The 20,311-nt window shown below is 42.9% G+C and overlaps 1 protein-coding gene across 3 annotated transcripts in view; it reads right to left on the reverse strand.

Moving 5' to 3' along the window:
* Window positions 1-20,311, reverse strand: part of LOC126199207 (probable cytochrome P450 6a14) — a 124,111-nt gene that overhangs the window by 91,326 nt on the left and 12,474 nt on the right. For all 3 annotated transcript variants that reach the window (XM_049935986.1, XM_049935985.1, XM_049935984.1), the window contains exons 2-3: window positions 9,208-9,535; window positions 2,922-3,159 (exon numbers count right to left, since the gene is read on the reverse strand). In XM_049935986.1, coding sequence (XP_049791943.1) covers window positions 2,922-3,159; window positions 9,208-9,535 — 566 coding nt within the window. The remainder of the gene's footprint in view (window positions 1-2,921; window positions 3,160-9,207; window positions 9,536-20,311) is intronic.

Raw genomic sequence — 20,311 nt, forward strand, 5'->3', positions numbered from 1 at the left:
GTGTTGCATTACTTATTGAACTGCCCTCGTATATACAGGAGACACTTGCACTCTTTACATTTTCTCGGAACTTTGAGTTAGGTTGCCTGAGAGGTTATCGATAAATGCAACCTTGAGAAGGGGCCAATGCCGTTCAGTACTTCCTATAAAACCGAGCTGGGATTCCATCCAGACCTGGTGACTTATTTCCTTTCAAATGTTTCAGTTTTTACTCACCGCCAGGGATGCATATTACTATGTCGTCCATAAGAGAGTCTGTACGATGGTTAAATGACGCTATGTTTGTACGATTCTCCTGTGTGAATATTTCTTGGATGCAAAATCTAAAACTTGGGCTTTCGTTTTGCTGTCTTCAACAGCCACACCTGAGAGGTCAAAAAGAGATTGGATGAAAGCCTTACACCTACTTAATGATTTTACACAGGACCAGAATCTTCTCTTGTTCTCTGACAGACTATGACGGTGGTACGTGTTGTACACTTCGCGCTTCGATCTTTTCACAGACGTACGAATCTCTACCAACCTTTACGTGTCGTCATTTGTGTGTTTTCTTTTGACCCGAGAGTGCAGCAGCATCTGTTTCCTCAGAATTTTCCCAATTTCGTTGTAAAAAGTGTATATGAAAAGATAATGGAGAACTAAATCCGAACAATGGTCGAGAACAAACTGCGAGAGGAACAGCATGGCTTCAGAACAGGGGGTCAAGTTTTGATCTCATATCTGGAGTGAGGCAACTCCAGTATCACCTCTATGAGTTTGGGAAAAATCTTGTGATGGCTTTTTTCGATTTAGAAAAGGCATTTGATAGTGTCTGTAGCAGGACTGGAGAGGAAGGGAGTGGAAACTGAGACAAGCAGGGCGGAGGAGTAGTACTGTCCAAGCCTGAGTTGTGTGAAAGTGGGAAATGAAAGGACGGTTTGGTTCCAGCAAAGAAGTGGTGTGAAACAGGGCAGTGTATCGTCACGTCTGCTCCTCATTGTGGTCGTGGAAGAAATCATGACTGAAGTGGTAGAAAAAACTGAAGAAGACAAGATGAAAGCAATGATCTGGGGGAAGAGGGAGGATTCAGGAAGAGCTGGATACTTGGAAAAAAACTGTGAGACAGTGTGGAACGAAATTGAATGTAAAAAATGTGTAAACAAATGTGAGATCCTGGTTACAACTTGTAAGAGAGACAGACCAACTAGAGGAATAAGGATTGGAAATGGACAAGTGAAGAAGCTGAAACATGTCAAGTACCTGGGAAGGGTGACAGAAGGAGATGAAAGAAAAGAGATAGAGATCAGTGAACATGGCAGAGAGACAGAAGCAATCTTGATGAGTGTTACGAACCAGGTTCTGAACAAAGATGTTCCACAAAAAAGCAAAAAAGTGCCGTATGGAAGTTACTACGTCCCATTAACCGGTCTATGCATCCGAAACATTGGTTATGAAGGAAACAGGTACAAGGAGATTACAGACATGTGAAATGAAGTTCCTCAGAAGTACACTACTGGCCATTAAAATTGCTACACCAAGAAGAAATGCAGATGATAAACGGGTATTCATTGGACAAATATATTTCACTAGAACTGACATGTGATTACACTTTCACGTAATTTGGGTGCTTAGATCCTGAGAAATCAGTACCCAGAACAACCACCTCTCGCCGTAATAACGGCCGCGATACGCCTGGGCATTGAGTCAAACAGAGCTAGGATGGCTTGTACAGGTACAGCTGCGCGTGCAGCTTCCACACGATACCACAGTTCATCAAGAGTAGTGGCTGGCGTATTGTGACGAGCCAGTTGCTCGGCCAGACGTTTTCAATTGGTGAGAGATTCGGAGAATGTGCTGGCCAGGGCAGCAGTCGAACATTTTCTGTATCCAGAAAGGCCCTTACAGGACCTGCAACATGCGGTAGTGCATTATCCTGCTGAAATGTACGGTTTCGCAGGGATAGAATGATGGGTAGATCGACGGGTCGTAACACATCTGAAATGTAGCGTCCACTGTTCAAAGTGCCGTCAATACGAACAAGATTTGACCGAGACGTGTAACCAATGGCACACCAACCCATCACGCCGGGTGATACGCCTGTATGGCGATGACGAATACACTCTTCCAACGTGCCTTTACCGCGATGTCACCAAACACGGATGCGACCATCATGATGCTGTAAACAGAACCTGGATTCATCCGAAAAAATGACGTTTTGCCATTCGTGCACCTAGGTTCGTCGTTGAGTACACCATCGCAGGCGCTCCAGTCTGTGAAGCAGTGTCAAGGGTAACCGCAGCCATGGTCTCCGACCTGATAGTCCATGCTGCTGCAAACGTCGTCGAACTGTTCGTGCAGATGGTTGTTGTCTTGCAAACGTCCCCATCTGTTCACTCAGATGCCTGTCATCTCGACTGCTAGTGATACGAGGCCGTTGGGATCCAGCACGGCGTTCCGTATTACCCTCCTGAACCCACCTATTCCATATTTTGCTAACAGTCACTGGATCTCGACCAACGCGAGCAGCAATCTCGAGATACGATAAACCGCAATCGCGATAGGCTACAATCCGACCTTTATCAAAATCGGAAACGTGATGGTACGCATTTCTCCTCCTTACACGAGGCATCACAACAACGTTTCACCAGACAACGCCGGTCAACTGCTGTGTGTGTATGAGAAATCGGTTGGAAACTTCCCTCATGTCAGCACGTTGTAGGTGCCGCCACCGGCGCCAACCTTGTGTGAATGCTCTGAAAAGCTAATCATTTGCATATCACAGCATCTTCTTCCTGTCGGTTAAATTTCGCGTCTGTATCACGTCATCTTCGTGGTGTAGCAATTTTAATGGCCAGTAGTGTACTTACTGAGCACCCCTAGTAATACAAATTCTGACAAGTGGAACATTATAGATAATATTATTAAGATAATAGGTATCCTACCTGTGTTGATATTTTGAACAGACTTGAGACCATTTAGCCTCACTTTCAGCAGCTCATTCATCATATCGTCTCGGCACAGTTTGTTGTCTCGCCTGTAGCGAAGAATGTCCAAAGCGACATCCCTGAAGAACTCGTACGTATCACGAGACAATATGTCCGGGCGCAGAACGCTGATGATGTGCGGCTGCCATAGCGACATGACGTCTGCGAAATTTTGCCACCGGTTGGTAAACACAGCCTGTAAATTCAAGGTTCAGTGTCTCTGCCATTGGAAGAAGGCTTTCATTAGACAGCCTGTCAAAATTTCCGAACATTAGAGCATTCCAACTTCGCTTACACGTATGCCATACACAGCGATGATTGATTTTCTGAACAAGCAGATTTACATTGTATATTGATACGCCCGATTTTTCTCTACCTGTTGTCATGTACACGGTGTTCAAATGGCTCTGAGCAATATGGGACTTAACTACTGTGGTCATCAGTCCCCTAGAACTTAGAACTACTTAAACCTAACTAACCTAAGGACATCACACACATCCATGCCCGAGGCTGGATTCGAACCTGCGGCCGCAGCAGTCGCGCGGTTCCGGACTGCGCGCCTAGAACCGCTAGACCACAGCGGCCGGCGTACACGGTGTCCTGGGAGGAATGGTCGTTATTCAGTAATAAGACAGGAAAGATATGTCGAGGCAAAAACATTCACTAAAACAACAGCTCTATAATACATACCTTTAAGAGTTATGAGTAATTGTTCAGTGGAAGAGTAGCGAAGATAGAGAAGTGCTCACAGCTCGTAAGGCATGCACTTTAGAGCCCACTTTTCCCAGACACCTTTTTTCCTGTTTTTATCTATACTAACACCTCTAAAAATGTGGAAAGCAAAGAGCTTTCAGTAAAAGAGATGTGTTTCACAGTACCAAAGCTGAAGAAGTGCTCAGATCTCTTAAGTTGTTCGTTTTAGAGCCCATGTTTACTAGGTCTTTTTGTTTGGAAAGATAGTTCCATTAACGTCCCTTAATACTAACCATTCCTCCTGGGATAATCTACATACATTTCTTGATAATTGGGTTATAATTAAAGCTGCATACTATTTCAATTTTGAAAACAAGGAAAAATATTTTCTGATTTACAGGCAAAAAATTAATATAGCACATGAATGAGATTCAATACATTAAGTAGATGAGAATAGTAATATTACTGAGGAACTCAGGAATCGAAGTTGAAAACTTGTGCTCTTCGTTTAGTTATTTGTTTTTGAAACAAACAAATCAATGTCTTAACAACTGTGAAGTGTTTTCATTCACTATCATCTAGTGGCCTACTTTTCTGGTGTGACTCATGACTTGGAAAGTACTGACTGACCAAAAACGAGCAGTGAGAATAAAATGTGATGTTCACTCATCGGTTAGTCTCATGTTCTATGGATCATCTGCCCGATAAATCGTAATGACGCAGGACAGGTCATTTTACATTCACAAATTATTTTGTAAATATGCGTACATGGTGATAATTGAGAAGGTCTGTGTGTGTGTGTGTGTGTGTGTGTGTGTGTGTGTGTGTGTGTGTGTGTGTGTGTGGGTGGGTGGTTGTGTGTGCTTGCTTTTTAGTAAAAATGAAGGATTACGGATATGAGTACCCATCACAATGATAGACACTCTTCTACGGAATACAAGAAGTTGTCAAGGAGAAACTTCATCACTTCATTTTCAAATTTTACTTAGCTGCCTGTCAGACATTTTATGTCAGTGGGTAAGTGATTAAATATTTTCGCTGCATCATTGTGCATCCACTTCCGTGTTTGAGGCAACCTTAATATGGCGTAGTGAATGACATTTTCCTTCTGGTGTTGTACTTATGTAGATCATTGTTCCTTTTGAAGTGCAGTGGGTTGTTTACAACATACTTCATGGGGGAATAAACACACTGTGAAGCAGCAGCTAAAATACATATCTCGTTAAACATATTTCTACAAGATGATCGTGGGTGAGCCCTAGAACACTAATCCGCATGACGCTATAGAATGAAAATCTGATAAACATGTCGACTTACTGATTTGTCTCTGTCAAAGATCTATAATGATTCAAAGTGTAAAGGTGCTGAACTAAGTTGTTTTAGGAGTTCAAAAATGTGCTTTTTCCAGTTTAAACTGTCATCAGTATGGACACCTAAGAATTCTAAAGATCTATTATCACCTCTTGAACAATTCTTCAAAGAATTTGGCGTTTTAACTACTCTTTCCACTATTTATATTCACTTATGACATTACGTATAGGTAATTGATAACCACTTGCATGCACTGGAGTGCTGGCTTCGCTTTTTCGTGACTAACAGCAGCGAAAAATGGTCGCACGTATTCCATCGTGGGTTACCAATTACCACCATGCGAAATAACTCACGAATGGTCCCCATAGAGCCTCTGCTTGTGTCCTAACAGCGATTGTTGGCATTTTAGTGCCAATAAAGTCTGAGAAGTTTACCGTCGCTGGTCTTATGAAGCTGTAAGAAGCGCAATATATCGATGTACCCACAGCTCAGATAAATTTGTCTACCGCTCGAAGAGTTACACACCTTCTCTATATTTTAGTTTTCTACGATTTTAATAAGATGACATGGCAGCAGACCAGAAGAATTTTAATGAGATTAACAAGGTACATATTTAGTATAAAAGCGGTACCATGTAGAAGCATGCGATATCGAGAATTCGTCTGTTAGTGGTGAGATGTGTTAGGATGGTGCGTAAGCTCGAGTCGTTTTCACTTTGCATTTGGTATTCCGGTTTCTACCCGCCAGGGTAGCCGAGAGCGCTAATGCGCTGCTTCCTGGACTCGGGTAGGGGCGCCAGCCCTGGATTAACGACGAGGGTCGGTCTGCCATCCAGCATGGATGTGATTTTTAGGCGGTTTTACACAACTCGCTAGGTAAAAACCGGGCTGGTCCCCACGTTCCGCCCCATTTACACGACTCGCAGACATCTGAAGACGTTCGCACTATTTCACGGGTTACACTAGATGCGGACAGCTGAGGTACAGTAATTCCGTCCCGGGGGAGGGGGTCGAGATGGCTGCTGGAAGGGTCCCCGGAGACACTCTGCAACTAACACTGCCAAAGCAATAGTAACACGGCCGACTACGCGCGACGCGGGACAAAGGCCCCAACAAAGAAGGAAAATTTCGTATTCCGGTTGCTATCCATTTATTTACCGACTGTCATATTTTATTTTTCAAGTTCACTGTTGCTATTTGAGTTTTCATATTATCACTGTACCGTATTGTACGTTAACCAGGGACCTAGAAACGACGGAGAGGCTCCGTCCACACCGCAGACGCAGTGGTCCACAACCCCACGACGACTACCGCAGTCCACTTCACCCCCCCCCCCCCACGCCGCCCCACCCCAAACCCAGGGTTATTGTGCGGTTCGGCCCCCGGTAGACACCCCCTCAGGGAACGTCTCACACCAGACAAGTGTGCCGGCCGAAGTGGCCGTGCGGTTAAAGGCGCTGCAGTCTGGAACCGCAAGACCGCTACGGTCGCAGGTTCGAATCCTGCCTCGGGCATGGATGTTTGTGATGTCCTTAGGTTAGTTGGGTTTAACTAGTTCTAAGTTCTAGGGGACTAATGACCTCAGCAGTTGAGTCCCATAGTGCTCAGAGCCATTTGAACCAGACAAGTGTAACCCCTATGTTTGCGTGGTACAGTAATGGTGGTGTACGCGTACGTGGAGAACTTGTTTGCGCAGCAAGCGCCGACGTAGCGTAACTGAGGCGGAATAAGGGAATCAGACCGCATTCGCCCAGGCAGATGGAAAATCGCCTAAAAACCACCCACAGACTGGCCGGTTGACCGGACCTCGACACAAAGCAGCCGGGCGGATTCGTGCCGGGGACCAGGCGCTCCTTCCCGCCCGGAATGCAGACGGTGAGCGGAGCTGTGAACGCTAGAAAATGGAGTGTCAAGTGGAGAAATCAGAACATTTCCGACTTCCTCTACTATTAGAGTTCAGTGAAGGGGAGACAGCACCGGCGGCAGGCAGAAATGTGTTGGGATAATGCAGTTGGACAGTTCTTCTTTTGAGGAGGACCGTTTTGACATTAGTGACTCTCCACGGAAGACCTTGGGGGTCAGATGAAAATCGTTTAAACGCATTAATCCACAGTGATCCAGGTCAGTGTAGTCGAGAACTGGCAAGTGTGAAGGACGGTGTTAATTTCATCAAAGCGCGACATGTGCATGCGATGGGGAAGATGCTGAAATCAGGGGTGTGGGTACCACATGCTCTAAGCCAAAAGCACAAAAATCAGCAGTTGGAACATATGTACATCTCCGCTTGCTCCTCATCAATTGGCTCGCGAAAAACACCGATCATTCCTACCCTGCTTCGTTAATGATGACCAGAAAGTGTGTCTCTGTTCTAACTTAAGGAAAAGAAAACAATGGTTGAGCCCAAACACCCAAACAATGCAGCAACTATCCGGACAAAGACCTGAACGCATCCACAGAAGAAGTGTTATACACCTGGTGCGACGGCGGCGGTGTGGTGTACTACGAATTGTTTCCCCGAGGTATAACCATCACTTCTGACATTTGCTATGAACAACTGAAACGTCTTTGCAGACGCAATACATGAACAGCGACCAGCAAGACTGCGTGAAGTGATGCTACTTAACGATAAAGCCGTCTGCACACGGACCGTGCTGTCGAACGCTAACGTTGAGCGTGCAAAGTTCAACGTGCTGCTGAACGCTCAGGAACGATGCGACTTGTGCATACGGTACGTGGGCCCCAACATGGTATACACGATCGAAACGCACTCCAGCAGCAGTTGAGGGATGTTTCTAGTTCGTAAATCGCACTGTTTACTCAACAGGCGCACGTAAAATTCCCACGTTAGCTCTATTAAAACGCTTATTTCCTCCATCGTCCACGAAAAGGAAAAATTTCCAATCAGTAAGGACACAGGCTTATAAAAGTTCCACTGCAACAGTACGGTACAAATTTGGAATACTTCTCCGTATAAGATAAACATTATTTCAACATTCCCCAAGGTCAGTCTTACTTGATCATTGTTCCTACCCAGTAGCAGAATCTCTGCAACATGTGAATTACGAAGCGTAAAAGAAAAAGGTGCAAAATATCTTTATACAAGTAGCGCAAGCTCTCCTGCAGATTAAGCCAATCGAACAAAGTCACCCCTCAAAAAGAGGTGAATTTCTATTTACATAACATCAAATATTATAGCACATACTTATATTAAACCAATAATAAAGTATCAGAACCTAAAAAAACGCAAATGTTAGGAAAAAAATTTGGTAGTATGAAGACGCGAATCACCGCCCTACCGAAGAATTAAACATTGTACAATGACGCTACTCATTACGCTAAACCAACCGCAACATCCTTGTGGTTGATCATATTATGTTACGTCCTGCTGAAAACGTTAGATAATTATGTTACTAATTGAAATTTAACTATAACAAATTGTACCAAGAGCTATGCGTTTTGGGTGGATCTTCAGTGTGTCGCTGCCTTCAGATAACGTACTCTCATAATATGCAAATCGCATAATTATTTTGCTACGAATATGATGTTTCTCAATATTTTATTGGAACGAATTACACAATTAACAACGAGTTTTCCAGTGATTCTCAATTTGCTGGTGCTTAGAAACGGCGTATATATACATATAGGCTTGAAATGAATGCCAATATGGCGTCTCACAACTCTGTACTGAAGGGAGCCGGCGTGCGTGTGACGTAGGTGGCGTAGTGCCATCTCATTGGTCAACGCTCAGATGGACGCTCACAATATCTGACGTGACAGATATTGCTCTGCACGTTCGGAAAGACTCCCGAACGTGCTGTTCCACGCTATGACGTTCGGATGCACGGTCCGTGTGCGACGGCTTAAGGCCCTCCCGCATTCCGCTAAACTGACAAAAAACGCTCTTGCCCCCTCAGATTTTCACCTTTTCCAGTCTCTATAGAACAACCTTCAGGGAACTTCCTTTCCGGGTGTAAATGCGCTCCGAATAAACCCACGTCAATTCTACTGTCGCGGAATCGAAAAGTTGCCCCAACGTTGGCAGGCTGTTGTAAATAGTGGAGGAGAATGTATCATTGATGAGTAAAATCTCTATCTTTTGTGTTCATCAAACTTATGGAAAAACGCTACGAACTTATGCACCAACCCATCCTTCATATTGTCTGACTATTTACACTTTTGCCAGTTACCGGAGAACATCACGCTTCCTCTCCGTGAAACGTGAGGAGTTCCGCCGTGCTTACCTCGTGTGACAACTGGAGGAACTTTGAGCGCGGGTCATCGATGGCGCCGCATTCGATGCCGAAGGCGCAGCAGCCTATGGCATCGGTGGCGAACCGCGAGCAGACGCACATCAGGTCCAAGTCTCTCCAGCCGACATCTTCTATCCGCTGCGACAGCGCGTTCTGCATGCGTAGGCCGCACTCTTCCAGTAAGAAGGACACCTTCCGCGTCTTCTCCGTTACGAAGGCCTTCGTTAGATGTCCCATGACCTCGCGCCAGTGGCGGTCATCAACATCCAACAGGTTCCCCCAAATGGGATCCATAGCATTGCCTTTTATACGGGCGCCCCTGTGTGACAGTAAACCAGCGTGAACTGTTACGCAAAATGACATAGCTATAAATGTAGAATATAAGACGACATTGCTACCCGTGTAATATCGAGTCCTTTCTGAAAGTATTTGTATGTGTAAGGAAGTGTAAGGAAGTGAAATACGGACGACAAATAGTTTAGACAAGAAGAGAATAGAAGCTTTCGAAATGTGTTGCTACAGAAGAATGCTTATGATTATATGGGTAGATCATGTAACTAATGAAGAGGTACTGAATAGAATTGGGGAGAAGAGGAATCTGTGGCGCAACTTGACGAGAAGAAGGGATCGGTTGGTAGAGCACGTTCTGTGGCATCAAGGGTTCACCAGTTTAGTATTGGGGGGCAGCGTGGAGGGTAAAAATCGTAGAGGGAGACCAAGAGATGTATACACAAGGATGTAGGTTGCAGTAGGTACTTCGAGATGAAGAAGCTTGCACAGGAGAGAGTAGCATGGAGAGCTGCATCATAACAGTTTCTGGACTGTGACCACAACAACAATAACAACAACATGTTTGCGGAATGGTGACTTTTACAGAGAAGACTTTCGTTCTCCAAGAACTTCATAATTCTTGTGCATAAAACATGTGCTATAATTCTACAAGAAATCGACGTCAACGATATACGCCTATAATTGTGTGCGTCTGTCTTGCCGCCCTTTTGATAAAGTGAATTACCTGCACTTTTTTTCCAGGCACTCGATACCCTCCGTGACTCCAGCAGTCTAATGCTGCTACAAAAGCTATTTCGCATAATGTTTGTAGAATCTTGAAGGTACCTCGTCTGGTGCTGATCCTTCTCCGCTACTAAGCGAAACCAGTTGCTTTCGTATTCCGCAATCGGTTATCTCTATATTTGCTGTGTCGACGCTCTTACGATGACTGAAAGGAGATAACGCGTTACAATCTTCTGCGGTGAAACAATTTCGGAAGGCCAAACTCACTATTTCGGCATCTCTTTGTTATCTTCCGTTTCGGTGCTAGTATGGTGGCTGACAAAGGAACAAGTGTCAATTACCGACATTGATGAAACATGGCGGATTTGTAGAGGGGACAAAATAGGGTAATGTGTATTTTTTTGTTTCTAAAAATTTCACTGTTAAGCGGTAAAACACATCCCGAAAGATATCTTGACGTTTTAGGTTTAGAAGGAATATCTTCGAAACAATGATACATCAAAAACATTTTTCATATAAAAGTTGATACGAAATTCATGTTCTTGAGAACACTGCAATCAATTTTTGTCATAATTTGAAATTTTACACAATACCTCACCACAATTTAGTTATAACAATGAGAATTTTTTTGTTTCTGAAGTACCATTTTTGGAAAATAAGCAGTACACAATGTCCTGTCAGAGTATTTTCAACATACGCAATTAAAATATCTAAAAAATTCATTACTTTTCTAATTATTTACTTTACATATTTTTTTCCGTTTTGAATTGTTATTTTAAGTTTTTCATTCTTCTCTTTTAGTTTATCGTTTCACGTACGAGTATTTTATTAATTGAAAATAATGAATTAGTCATTATTGTGATAGATAATAATTATAATGACGAAAATCTGTAAGGAAACGCTGAAAACATAACCTTTTTTTTACGACATGCACATACAATGAACGAGAATTCTTCATGAAATATACACAACAGAGAATATAGAATAAAATTCAGCATGATCTTAAACTGGCGCGAATAATTCCCTAAATATCCTGACTTGTATCAGGCATGTTTTAGTGCATTGGTAATCCTTGGCGAAAGGATCTGGTTATGGACTAGTGACTGCAGCTTGATTATATTGTTTCTCTTTATTGTATTGTATTGACATCATAATCATTGAACAGAACTAGATCTGAAAGTCTTTTCACAAAGTTCTTCCAACATCGAAAGCTGTATACGCGTCACGGCTGTGATGTCTAGCTCTTTGGGGTCACCAAATGAACAAGTTTCTTGCCCTCAGGTACGATGGTCTAAAGGCTTCTTCCGCACTAACCATCGCAAGAACCTATCAATGGCACAGGTATTTCTCTCTCTCTGGGAACGGAAACATCTTTCAAATATCCTCTGAACTTGTCAGACGTTTGTCTATCAGATTACCATGCCGTCACAATGACATTTTCGGCTTCAAAACGAGATTATCGATTTCTAGGTCCAAACTCACAATTAGTTTCTTTTAATACTGCGAAAAGCCGTGTGCTCAGTGCGAAAAATACAGTTTTGAGCGTCGTACCCGAGGACGAGAAACATCTGGTGATTTCAAAGGGTTCGGTGTCACAGGTACAGCCGTGGAATGTACACGGCTTTCTACATCTCCATCTACCTGATTACTCTGCTATTCACAATAAAGTGCCTACTTTCGATGCTGAAAAGAACATTGTGAGAGGATTTTCAGATCTATTTCTGTCGAATGATTATGACGTCTGCCTCCACTTCTGAAGCAATACAATTGAGCTACAGACACTAGTGCATAATCAATCTTCTTCGCGAAAGCTTAACAATGTACTGAAATACGCGTGATGCAACTCAGGACGTTTTGAGACTCACTTGCGACGATTTGAAATCCTGCTGAATTATGTTTTATACTGTCTACTCCATCGTGTATATTACGAGTAGAAATTTCGTTCATTTCATGTGTGTGGTGCAAACCAAAACCTGATGTTTCAAACATTTCCTTACAGATAATCATTATGGTAATAATAATTTCTATCACAATAACGAGTTACTTATTATTTTCAATTAACGGTGAACTAGGAAAAGCACATGAATGTAAAACGTAAAATAATAATGTAAAACACAAAACACATATTAGCAAAATAAATAATTAGAATAGTAATGAATGTTTACATATTTCAATTAGATATGTTGAAGACACTCCGACAGCACATGGTGTACTGCTTATTTTCCAAAAATGGTATTTCAGAAACCAGCTTTATTACACAGGGATGTATATGACTTGAAAGCCTCTTTAATTACATCAGGTCACCCTCCAATAGGAAAGCGGGTACACTCAGCGACTCTGATATGATTTATAAGTTACAGAGCGCAGCTATCAGTCGTTCTTTTTCTTTGCAGGTTTTATTTGGCAAATCCAGACTTCGGCGAGTACCTAGCCATTATCACTGCCCTATTTGCTAGTCTCGATGTATGTCAGTTCCCTGTCGTTCGAGCCTCCGTCACAGTTCTTTGAATACTACCCGAACAGGGGACTGACACGCATCGAGACTAGAAAATAGTGCATTCATAATGGCTAGGCACTAGCCGAAATCTGGATTTGCCAAATAAAACCTGCAAAGAAAAAGGACGACTGATAGCTGCGCTCTGTAACTTATAAAACTAATCACATGTCATGAAAAATTATTTTTCTCATATAACATCGATTAGGAGATATTCCCTCTGAACCAAAATGTCAGATTACCTTTCGGGATATGTTTTACCCTAAAAAGTGAAATTTGATAGAAACAAAAAGCTGGCCGGTGTGGCCGAGCGGTTCTAGCCGCTGGAACTGCGCGACGCTACGGTTGCAGGTTCGAATCCTGTCTCGGGCATGGATGTGTGTGATGTCCTTAGGTTAGTTAGGTTTAAGTAGTTCTAAGTTCTAGGGGACTGATGACCTCAGATGTTAAGTCCCATAGTGCCCAGAGCCATTTGAACCATTTTTGAACCATTTTGACAGAAACAAAAAAATACGTTATGCACTGTTTTGAGCGCTCTACACACCCACCAAGTTTCATCAAGATCGTTTATTGACACTTGGAAATGTTTCCTTTTGAATGAATATTCAGAGGATTGCGAACCGCTGATTTTATGTAGATCCAAAACCTGTTACAGTTTTTATTCACATTGATAAAGTATTACTTTCAAATTCATTGACTGCTTTCCTCATTGCTTAGCTTGTGCTCCTTGCACGTCTGCGCAAAGCTTCATCGGATTTACAGTGTGGTTTGAATTTCGCGACAGACTGGACCTTGAAGAAAGAAAAAAAAGAGAATAGCCTTCTTACTTTCTTTGACGCATCACGTGCCTGGAACTTCAGCCTCAGTAGGCGGCCCTCAACAGTGGCCGTAATGTTTTGGTTCGTCAGTGTATCGGGGCCAGTGGATAAACAAGAAAGATTCCCCACCTTGCCTCTCGTTCACAGGCCTCGATGTCCTAGTTTTCCAGAATGAATTCTCTAAACAATCCCATATGTTTTGGCTAAGCCAATTCTCTGCTTCTTTTTTTCTTCCAAGAATGATAGTTTTGGAAGTTATACAGAATAACGCCTGTGAAATATAGAGGATAGGAGATGAGGTACTTGGTGAAATAAAGGTGAGAGGCCAAGTAGTGAGTGGTAGTTGGAGAGTTCAGTTGGTGGAGCACTTGCAGTCGAAAGGCAGAAGTTTCCTAAAAATTATTCCATTCTTGAAGTATAGGAAGGCAATGATATTGAAGAGGTACTGCTAGCACGAAAATGTTAAAAAATGTTCAAATGTGTGTGAAATCTTATGGGACTTAACTGCTAAGGTCATCAGTCCCTAAGCTTACACACTACTTGACCTAAATTATCCTAAGGACAAACACACACACCCATGCCCGAGAGAGGGCTCGACCCTCCGCCGGCACCAGCCGCACAGTCCATGACTGCAGCGCCCAAGACCGCTCGGCTAATCCCGAGCAGCACTGCTAGTACGCTTCACAACTATAGTCTGTACGCAAATGATATCAGAAGGCAAATTAGAGCACGCTTCATGACTATTGATTATTATTGATTGAGATGATATCAGAAGGCAGATTAGGTAACATTTACTATAATCTACGGTATGAGAAGAGGGTTTTTTCTCTGGTAATCATAAACCTCGGCCAATCAACATGGAATGTGTGCGGTTGTATTTTGTTTCCCTACTCCTATGTGTCACACTTCCTGGTCCTGTCTATAGCTTTCCTAGTATGTAAGAGGGCATGATAGGAGAACGTAATGGGATGTAGATAGGGGAAGGACTAACCCAGACATAGGCAGTAGGCTTGCCACAGCATAGTAAGAGAACGTTCAGCACAGAATTTATCTGTGGGGACTGTAGAAAGATCGAGTCGGACGAGAGTAGAGGGCGCAGGTTGGCCTTCAGCCAATGGGAGACCAGCAGTTAGAACGAGGGACTAGTGTCCCCGGAAAGCAGCTGCCGTGTTCCGGCACTTCTAGTAGCGGGGTCGTGCTGAAGAGACGTGCTGTAGTTGAGCTCCGGTTGGTATGTGATAAGAAGTTGAGAAATGAGTTACATCATTGTGGACAGGACTTGTTTTACTTACGGTTGATTTGATTAGTGAACTGTCAAATGCCGATGTAATTATTATTTTGGTGGAATAGATGATGAGAAAGTGGTAGTTGCAACCGTTTTGTACTAGTGTTGACCATCACTCTTACACATTACAGGACAAGCTTCGGAGTGTTAAATAGTGGTGTTTACGAAAGCATGTGAAATAATAGACGTAAATTTTGAAGTAGTTTCTTTGTAATAGGGTCATAGACACCGATTCGTACCATTGATGGGGTTGCACAGTAACTATGGAAAGTACATAGGCTTGAAATCGGTCGATAGTAACGAGCGTTCAGGTCCGATAATAGAGAGGGAGCTAGAATGCTTTTAGTTAATTATTGGACAAATTCGTTGCATTTTCTTCCCACCTTGTGTCTTGTGTGCGCGCCACACTTTTTGAAAGAAGACAGTAACAATCAGAATATCACGACTGGTGAGTGTTTAACGGTGCTCAGGAATAATTAGGGGTTCTGCAGAATAGATATTTTACTCGATCATCAGTCTTGGTTTGACTCTCTTTGTGGTTCGCACTTTGTGCTACCCACGTGTATGCCTATGGTAGGCAGTATCCTTATCAGGGTAACTGGATAATAACAGCGTCCTGACGCATATTTAAAGTACTTTGGAACTTCTTGATATTGGTTTTGCGTGAATTTTGAGTACTGTTTTCTGCGTTTCTTCGCAAAGATCCAAGCGGTGTCTGTGGCATAGTTATTCATTTAGTGTTCCCCCTCTTTAGATGTCATTGGCGGAATTATAAATCGTTCAGAAAGGTATATTGTTAACATTCATGCAGCTTTTGCGTGAGTGATGGCAGTTCTGAGTGTTCACGCCAAAAATGTATAATGCCCCTGCCTGTCCACGTTATTAGGTCAAGTGATGAAAAATTTTCTATGTTATAAATCGTAATCAAATCCTCCCATTTGAACATGTATTTGTTCATTATTTCAGCCAGTCCTTCTCGCTTCACGAGCTTACGTAAAAAATGCACCCTCAGGCATCTTTGATGCAGAGCTTTCCCGTGAAGTACGATGGCGCAATTAGTCTTACCAGGAGAGCGCAGCTGCTTTCGATGTGCGTATCGGTGAAAATGTTGTGTTGTTCTAAGAGCGTCCATCCCCCCCTCTCTTACCAAGGGGTAATACATAGGGGTTAGATCGATTAAGGAAAGTTCGTTTTTATAGTAGTTCCATATAAGAAAATTTACTATATTCCAATTCAGAAATAATGTTGGATAAAGTCCACGTAGTTTAAATACAGAGAGAATATTGTTTGATACAATAAAGGAAGTTCGTTCATGCAAATTACGTGTTACTCGTGACAATTCGTAACTCCTTCGTTATTAATTAGATGATGCAAATCAAATACAACCTCCATAAAAGAAAAGAGTAGGTACAAAGTTAAATGAAATTAAATGAAATAATTAATAAAGTTCCGATAGTTCAATTTAGGGTCAGTTTGGTTAGGGGCATGTTTCGAGCAAGCGGCTCCTACCTATATGTTGAATGCGTTGATTGAAGGTGTGCCTATCGTTATAAGTTGCATTTCTTAACTTATTACTTCCAGAGATCACGAGAAGTAATTTAGTGTAGGACCACTGAGAATAATTAAACAGAATTTTAGCACTGGCACCTCAGCATACGACAAGAGGCAAAAATTTGTCTTAATGAGTGGGATAGAATAGTACAGAGGTAACAATAACAGCACAGACAAATTGCTTCATGTACCTGCAGCCAAGCCAAAAGGAAAAAGCTAACAATTAAAGACACCGAAGGTAAACTTGCAATATTTGTAACTGACATTGTAACGTAATCATTGTATTTAAAACAAAAATTATTAAGAGTGAGAGGAAATCTCTGTGAGCTGCAGTAAATCATGTTTCCTAGTAGGTATGTATCTCGAACACTCAAAAAATAATTTTTTAAATGGCAAATGAAGCTTAAATACTAAGTAGTGTATTACTGGAAGAATGTCTACACATACTGGTTCTCTATATGTTGACAGCCCTCGGGCTCACATCGTAGGGTGGCTTGCAGCGTGTACAGTAGACGTAGAACAGTCACAGGCACTATTTTGCTCTTTATACCGTAATTTAAGGTGCACAGTCGCCCATGGGGAAAGCCGATACATACATATTCGTGATCTTACAGTCACGAACATCAACCAAAAACGTTAAGTTTAACATATATTCGTAAATTACATGTACTGATGTAGCAGTTGTTAACCCACTGTTTCATTTCATCTCTCACAGACACTCAGTCCAAGGGACACAAAGCGCAGACCTCACACACAAAAATTAGGGCTGCAAGGTATCCATTGAGAATTACACATAATGTAACAAACGGCTGGTAATCGGTCCTATTGGATTAGTGCAGAATGGGGAAGGAAGTCGGCCGTGCCCTTTAAAAGGAACCATCCCGGCATTTGCTTGAAGCGATTTAGGGGAATCATGGAAAACCTAAATCAGGATGGTCGGACGCCGGTTTCAACCGTACACATCCCGAATGCGAGTCCGGTGTGCTAACCACTGCGCCACCTCGCTCGGTAAAATGGTTTTAAAAAGGTCTACAACATATAACAGTCGCCAATTTTTCGCACAGATATACAAAGACAACAGCGTTGAGGAAGGAGATAGCGTTGAGAAAATATCTACTTCATGTATTCTCCGCAAGATCTAATCTCTTATTTTGTCCTTACAGTCAATCGAGTTGCAAGTTTGGGACGGTATAATTAATCTGCAATCTGTAGCAAATGTTGGTTCTCTTAACATAGGCAGTTTACGTTTCGCGAAAAGATCGGTTTCTTTCTCCCAAGGATTCGCATCATAGCTCCCAGAGATATTCCTTAACACTTTCCTACTGACCTGGCAGACCGGTCACAAATTAACAATTCTTGCAGCACGTCTTCAAATAGCTTCGATTTCTTCTTTTAATTCTAAGCACTCGGGACATACGCAAGGATGGGTGGTACAAACGGTCTGGTCACGGATTTCAAAACTATCCTGTTCTACCGTAGTCGATTAGTTGCCTTCTCTTACAAGTAACCGGATATTGTCGTTCCATTTGGTATCGTTTTGCAACATTAAGCCGTTAACTTAAATGCTATATGCTAACAAGCCAGATTTACACTACTGGCCATTAAAATTGCTACACCACGAAGACGACGTGCTACAGACGCGAAATTTAACCGACAGGAAAAAGATGCTGTGATATGCAAATGGTTAGCGATTCAGAGCATTCACACAAGGTTGGCGCCTGTGGTGCCACCTACAACGTGCTGACACGAGGGAAGTTTCCAACCGATTTCTCATACACAAACAGCAGTTGACCGGCGTTGCCTGGTGAAACGTTGTTGTGATGCCTCGTGTAAGGAGGAGAAATGCGTACCATCACGTTTCCGACTTTGATGAAGGTAGTATCGCGATTGCGGTTTATCGTATCTCGACATTGCTGCTCGCGTTGGTCGAGATCCAATGACTGTTAGCAGAATATGGAATCGGTGGGTTCAGGAGGGTAATGCGGAACGCCGTGCTGGATCCCAACGGCCTCGTATCACTAACAGTCGAGATGACAGGCATCTTATCCGCATGGCTGTAACGAATCGTGCAGCCACGTCTCGATCCCTGAGTCAACAGATGCGGACGTTTGCAAGACAACAACCATTTGCACGGACAGTTCGACGACGTTTGCAGTAGCATGGACAATCAGCTCGGAGACCATGGCTGCGGTTACCCTTGACGCTGCATCACAGACAGGAGCACTTCCGATGGTGTACTCAACGACGAACCTGCACGACCGCATGCTGCAGGTACTGTACGGGCCTTTCTGGATACAGATGATGTTCGACTGCTGCCCTGGCCAGCACATTCTCCAAATCTCTCACCAAATGAAAACGTCTGGTCAATGGTGGCCGAGCAACTGGCTCGTCACAATACGCCAGTCACTACTCTTGATGAGCTGTGGTATCGTGTTGAAGCTGCATCGGCAGCTGTACCTGTGCAAGCCATCCATGCTCTGTTTGACTCAATGCCCAGGCGTATCAAGGCCGTTCTTACTGCCAGAGGTGGTTGTTCTAGGTACTGATTTCTCAGGATCTATGCACCCAAATTGCGTGAAAATGTAATCACACGTCAGTTCTAGTATAATATATTTGTCCAATGAATACCCGTTTATCATCTGCATTTCTTATTGGTGCGGCAATTTTAATGTCCAGTAATGTACAAGGGGCATTCAATAAGTAATTAACATCATCTTTTTTTCTGAATGCAGATTGCTTTGATTCAGAATTCCAATACAGCACATTGTTCGCCACTCTTTTCTCTACTCTTTTCTCTCTATTTTTCAACAAAATCGTCTTTCAACGCGACACCATTTCACCATCTTACTGGGAGAGCCTGAATGTCCACATGGTACGAATCTACGGGTTATCATCGGAGCCAGCTTCTTGCTGCTGCATCAATTATCTCCCCATCTTCCATGTACTGCTTCCCGCGGAGTTCATCGTTCATTGGAACAAACAGTAGGAAGCGGAGTGAGGATGTCCGCAAGTTGCAACATTGCAGGAGCCACGACTGTGTGCCGCCGGCCGCCAAGCGGGAGATGGGACGGGTCCGTCGTCATGACGACACACACCTCGCGCGACGACGCACCGTCCTTCTGTTCACTGCCAAGTCTCTGTAGATATGCTGCAAGCGCCTATGAATATCAGCGGTGCTCTGGTTTTTCGCCAAAAGAAACTCAATCACAGATCTCTGCTTGGAACAGACCTACGTTTATAACGGTACTTTGCGGGCAGGCGTGTCAATTAGCATCACATTAATTAAAATTGGGGAAGAATTAAAAAGGGGAAAGTAATATGAAACTTTAATAACTGCACAGTATTACTAAGAAGCAATATAATGAAAAGTAATAAAAAGCAAAGTAGCAAAGACCAAGCGGGAAAGAAAGATATAGGGGCGCGTTTGTTTTTTAATACATATAAAAGAACATGTAACACATTATTGAGCTCTCTACCTTCAGTTATCGGGATCGGGCTAGTCGATGAAAAAGTGGTACGCGACTGCAAAATTCGTTCAGGAGATTATTTAAAGACTCTTCAAGCACGTTTAAAATACATTACGTGTGGCGAAGTGATCAGAGACGTTTATTGTCGGGTGGAGTGAAAATGAATCCGACAACATAATTCGAACTTTGTGTTAGCCGGGAAAGATACTCTTGGGAAACTATTATGGTGGTGGAACCCACGAAAGTTGTGCGCAACGGAAAGCTGTAGTTTACGTAATTCTGCATTTTATAAAACGGTGAAACGCGTGTGCGCGGAACATTAATAGAATCTTACCCTTGGACGGTTGCGGGGGTAACTGATACAAACAACGCGCGAGCATAAAAAATAGTTCGCTTATTAACTACCAGATATTAATTAACGGGGACCTAAAATACTAAAAAGAAGGATAGGGTCATCACCTCCAAT

This window comes from Schistocerca nitens, chromosome 8 (genome assembly GCF_023898315.1).
Source record: "Schistocerca nitens isolate TAMUIC-IGC-003100 chromosome 8, iqSchNite1.1, whole genome shotgun sequence".
NCBI classification, from domain to species: domain Eukaryota; kingdom Metazoa; phylum Arthropoda; class Insecta; order Orthoptera; family Acrididae; genus Schistocerca; species Schistocerca nitens.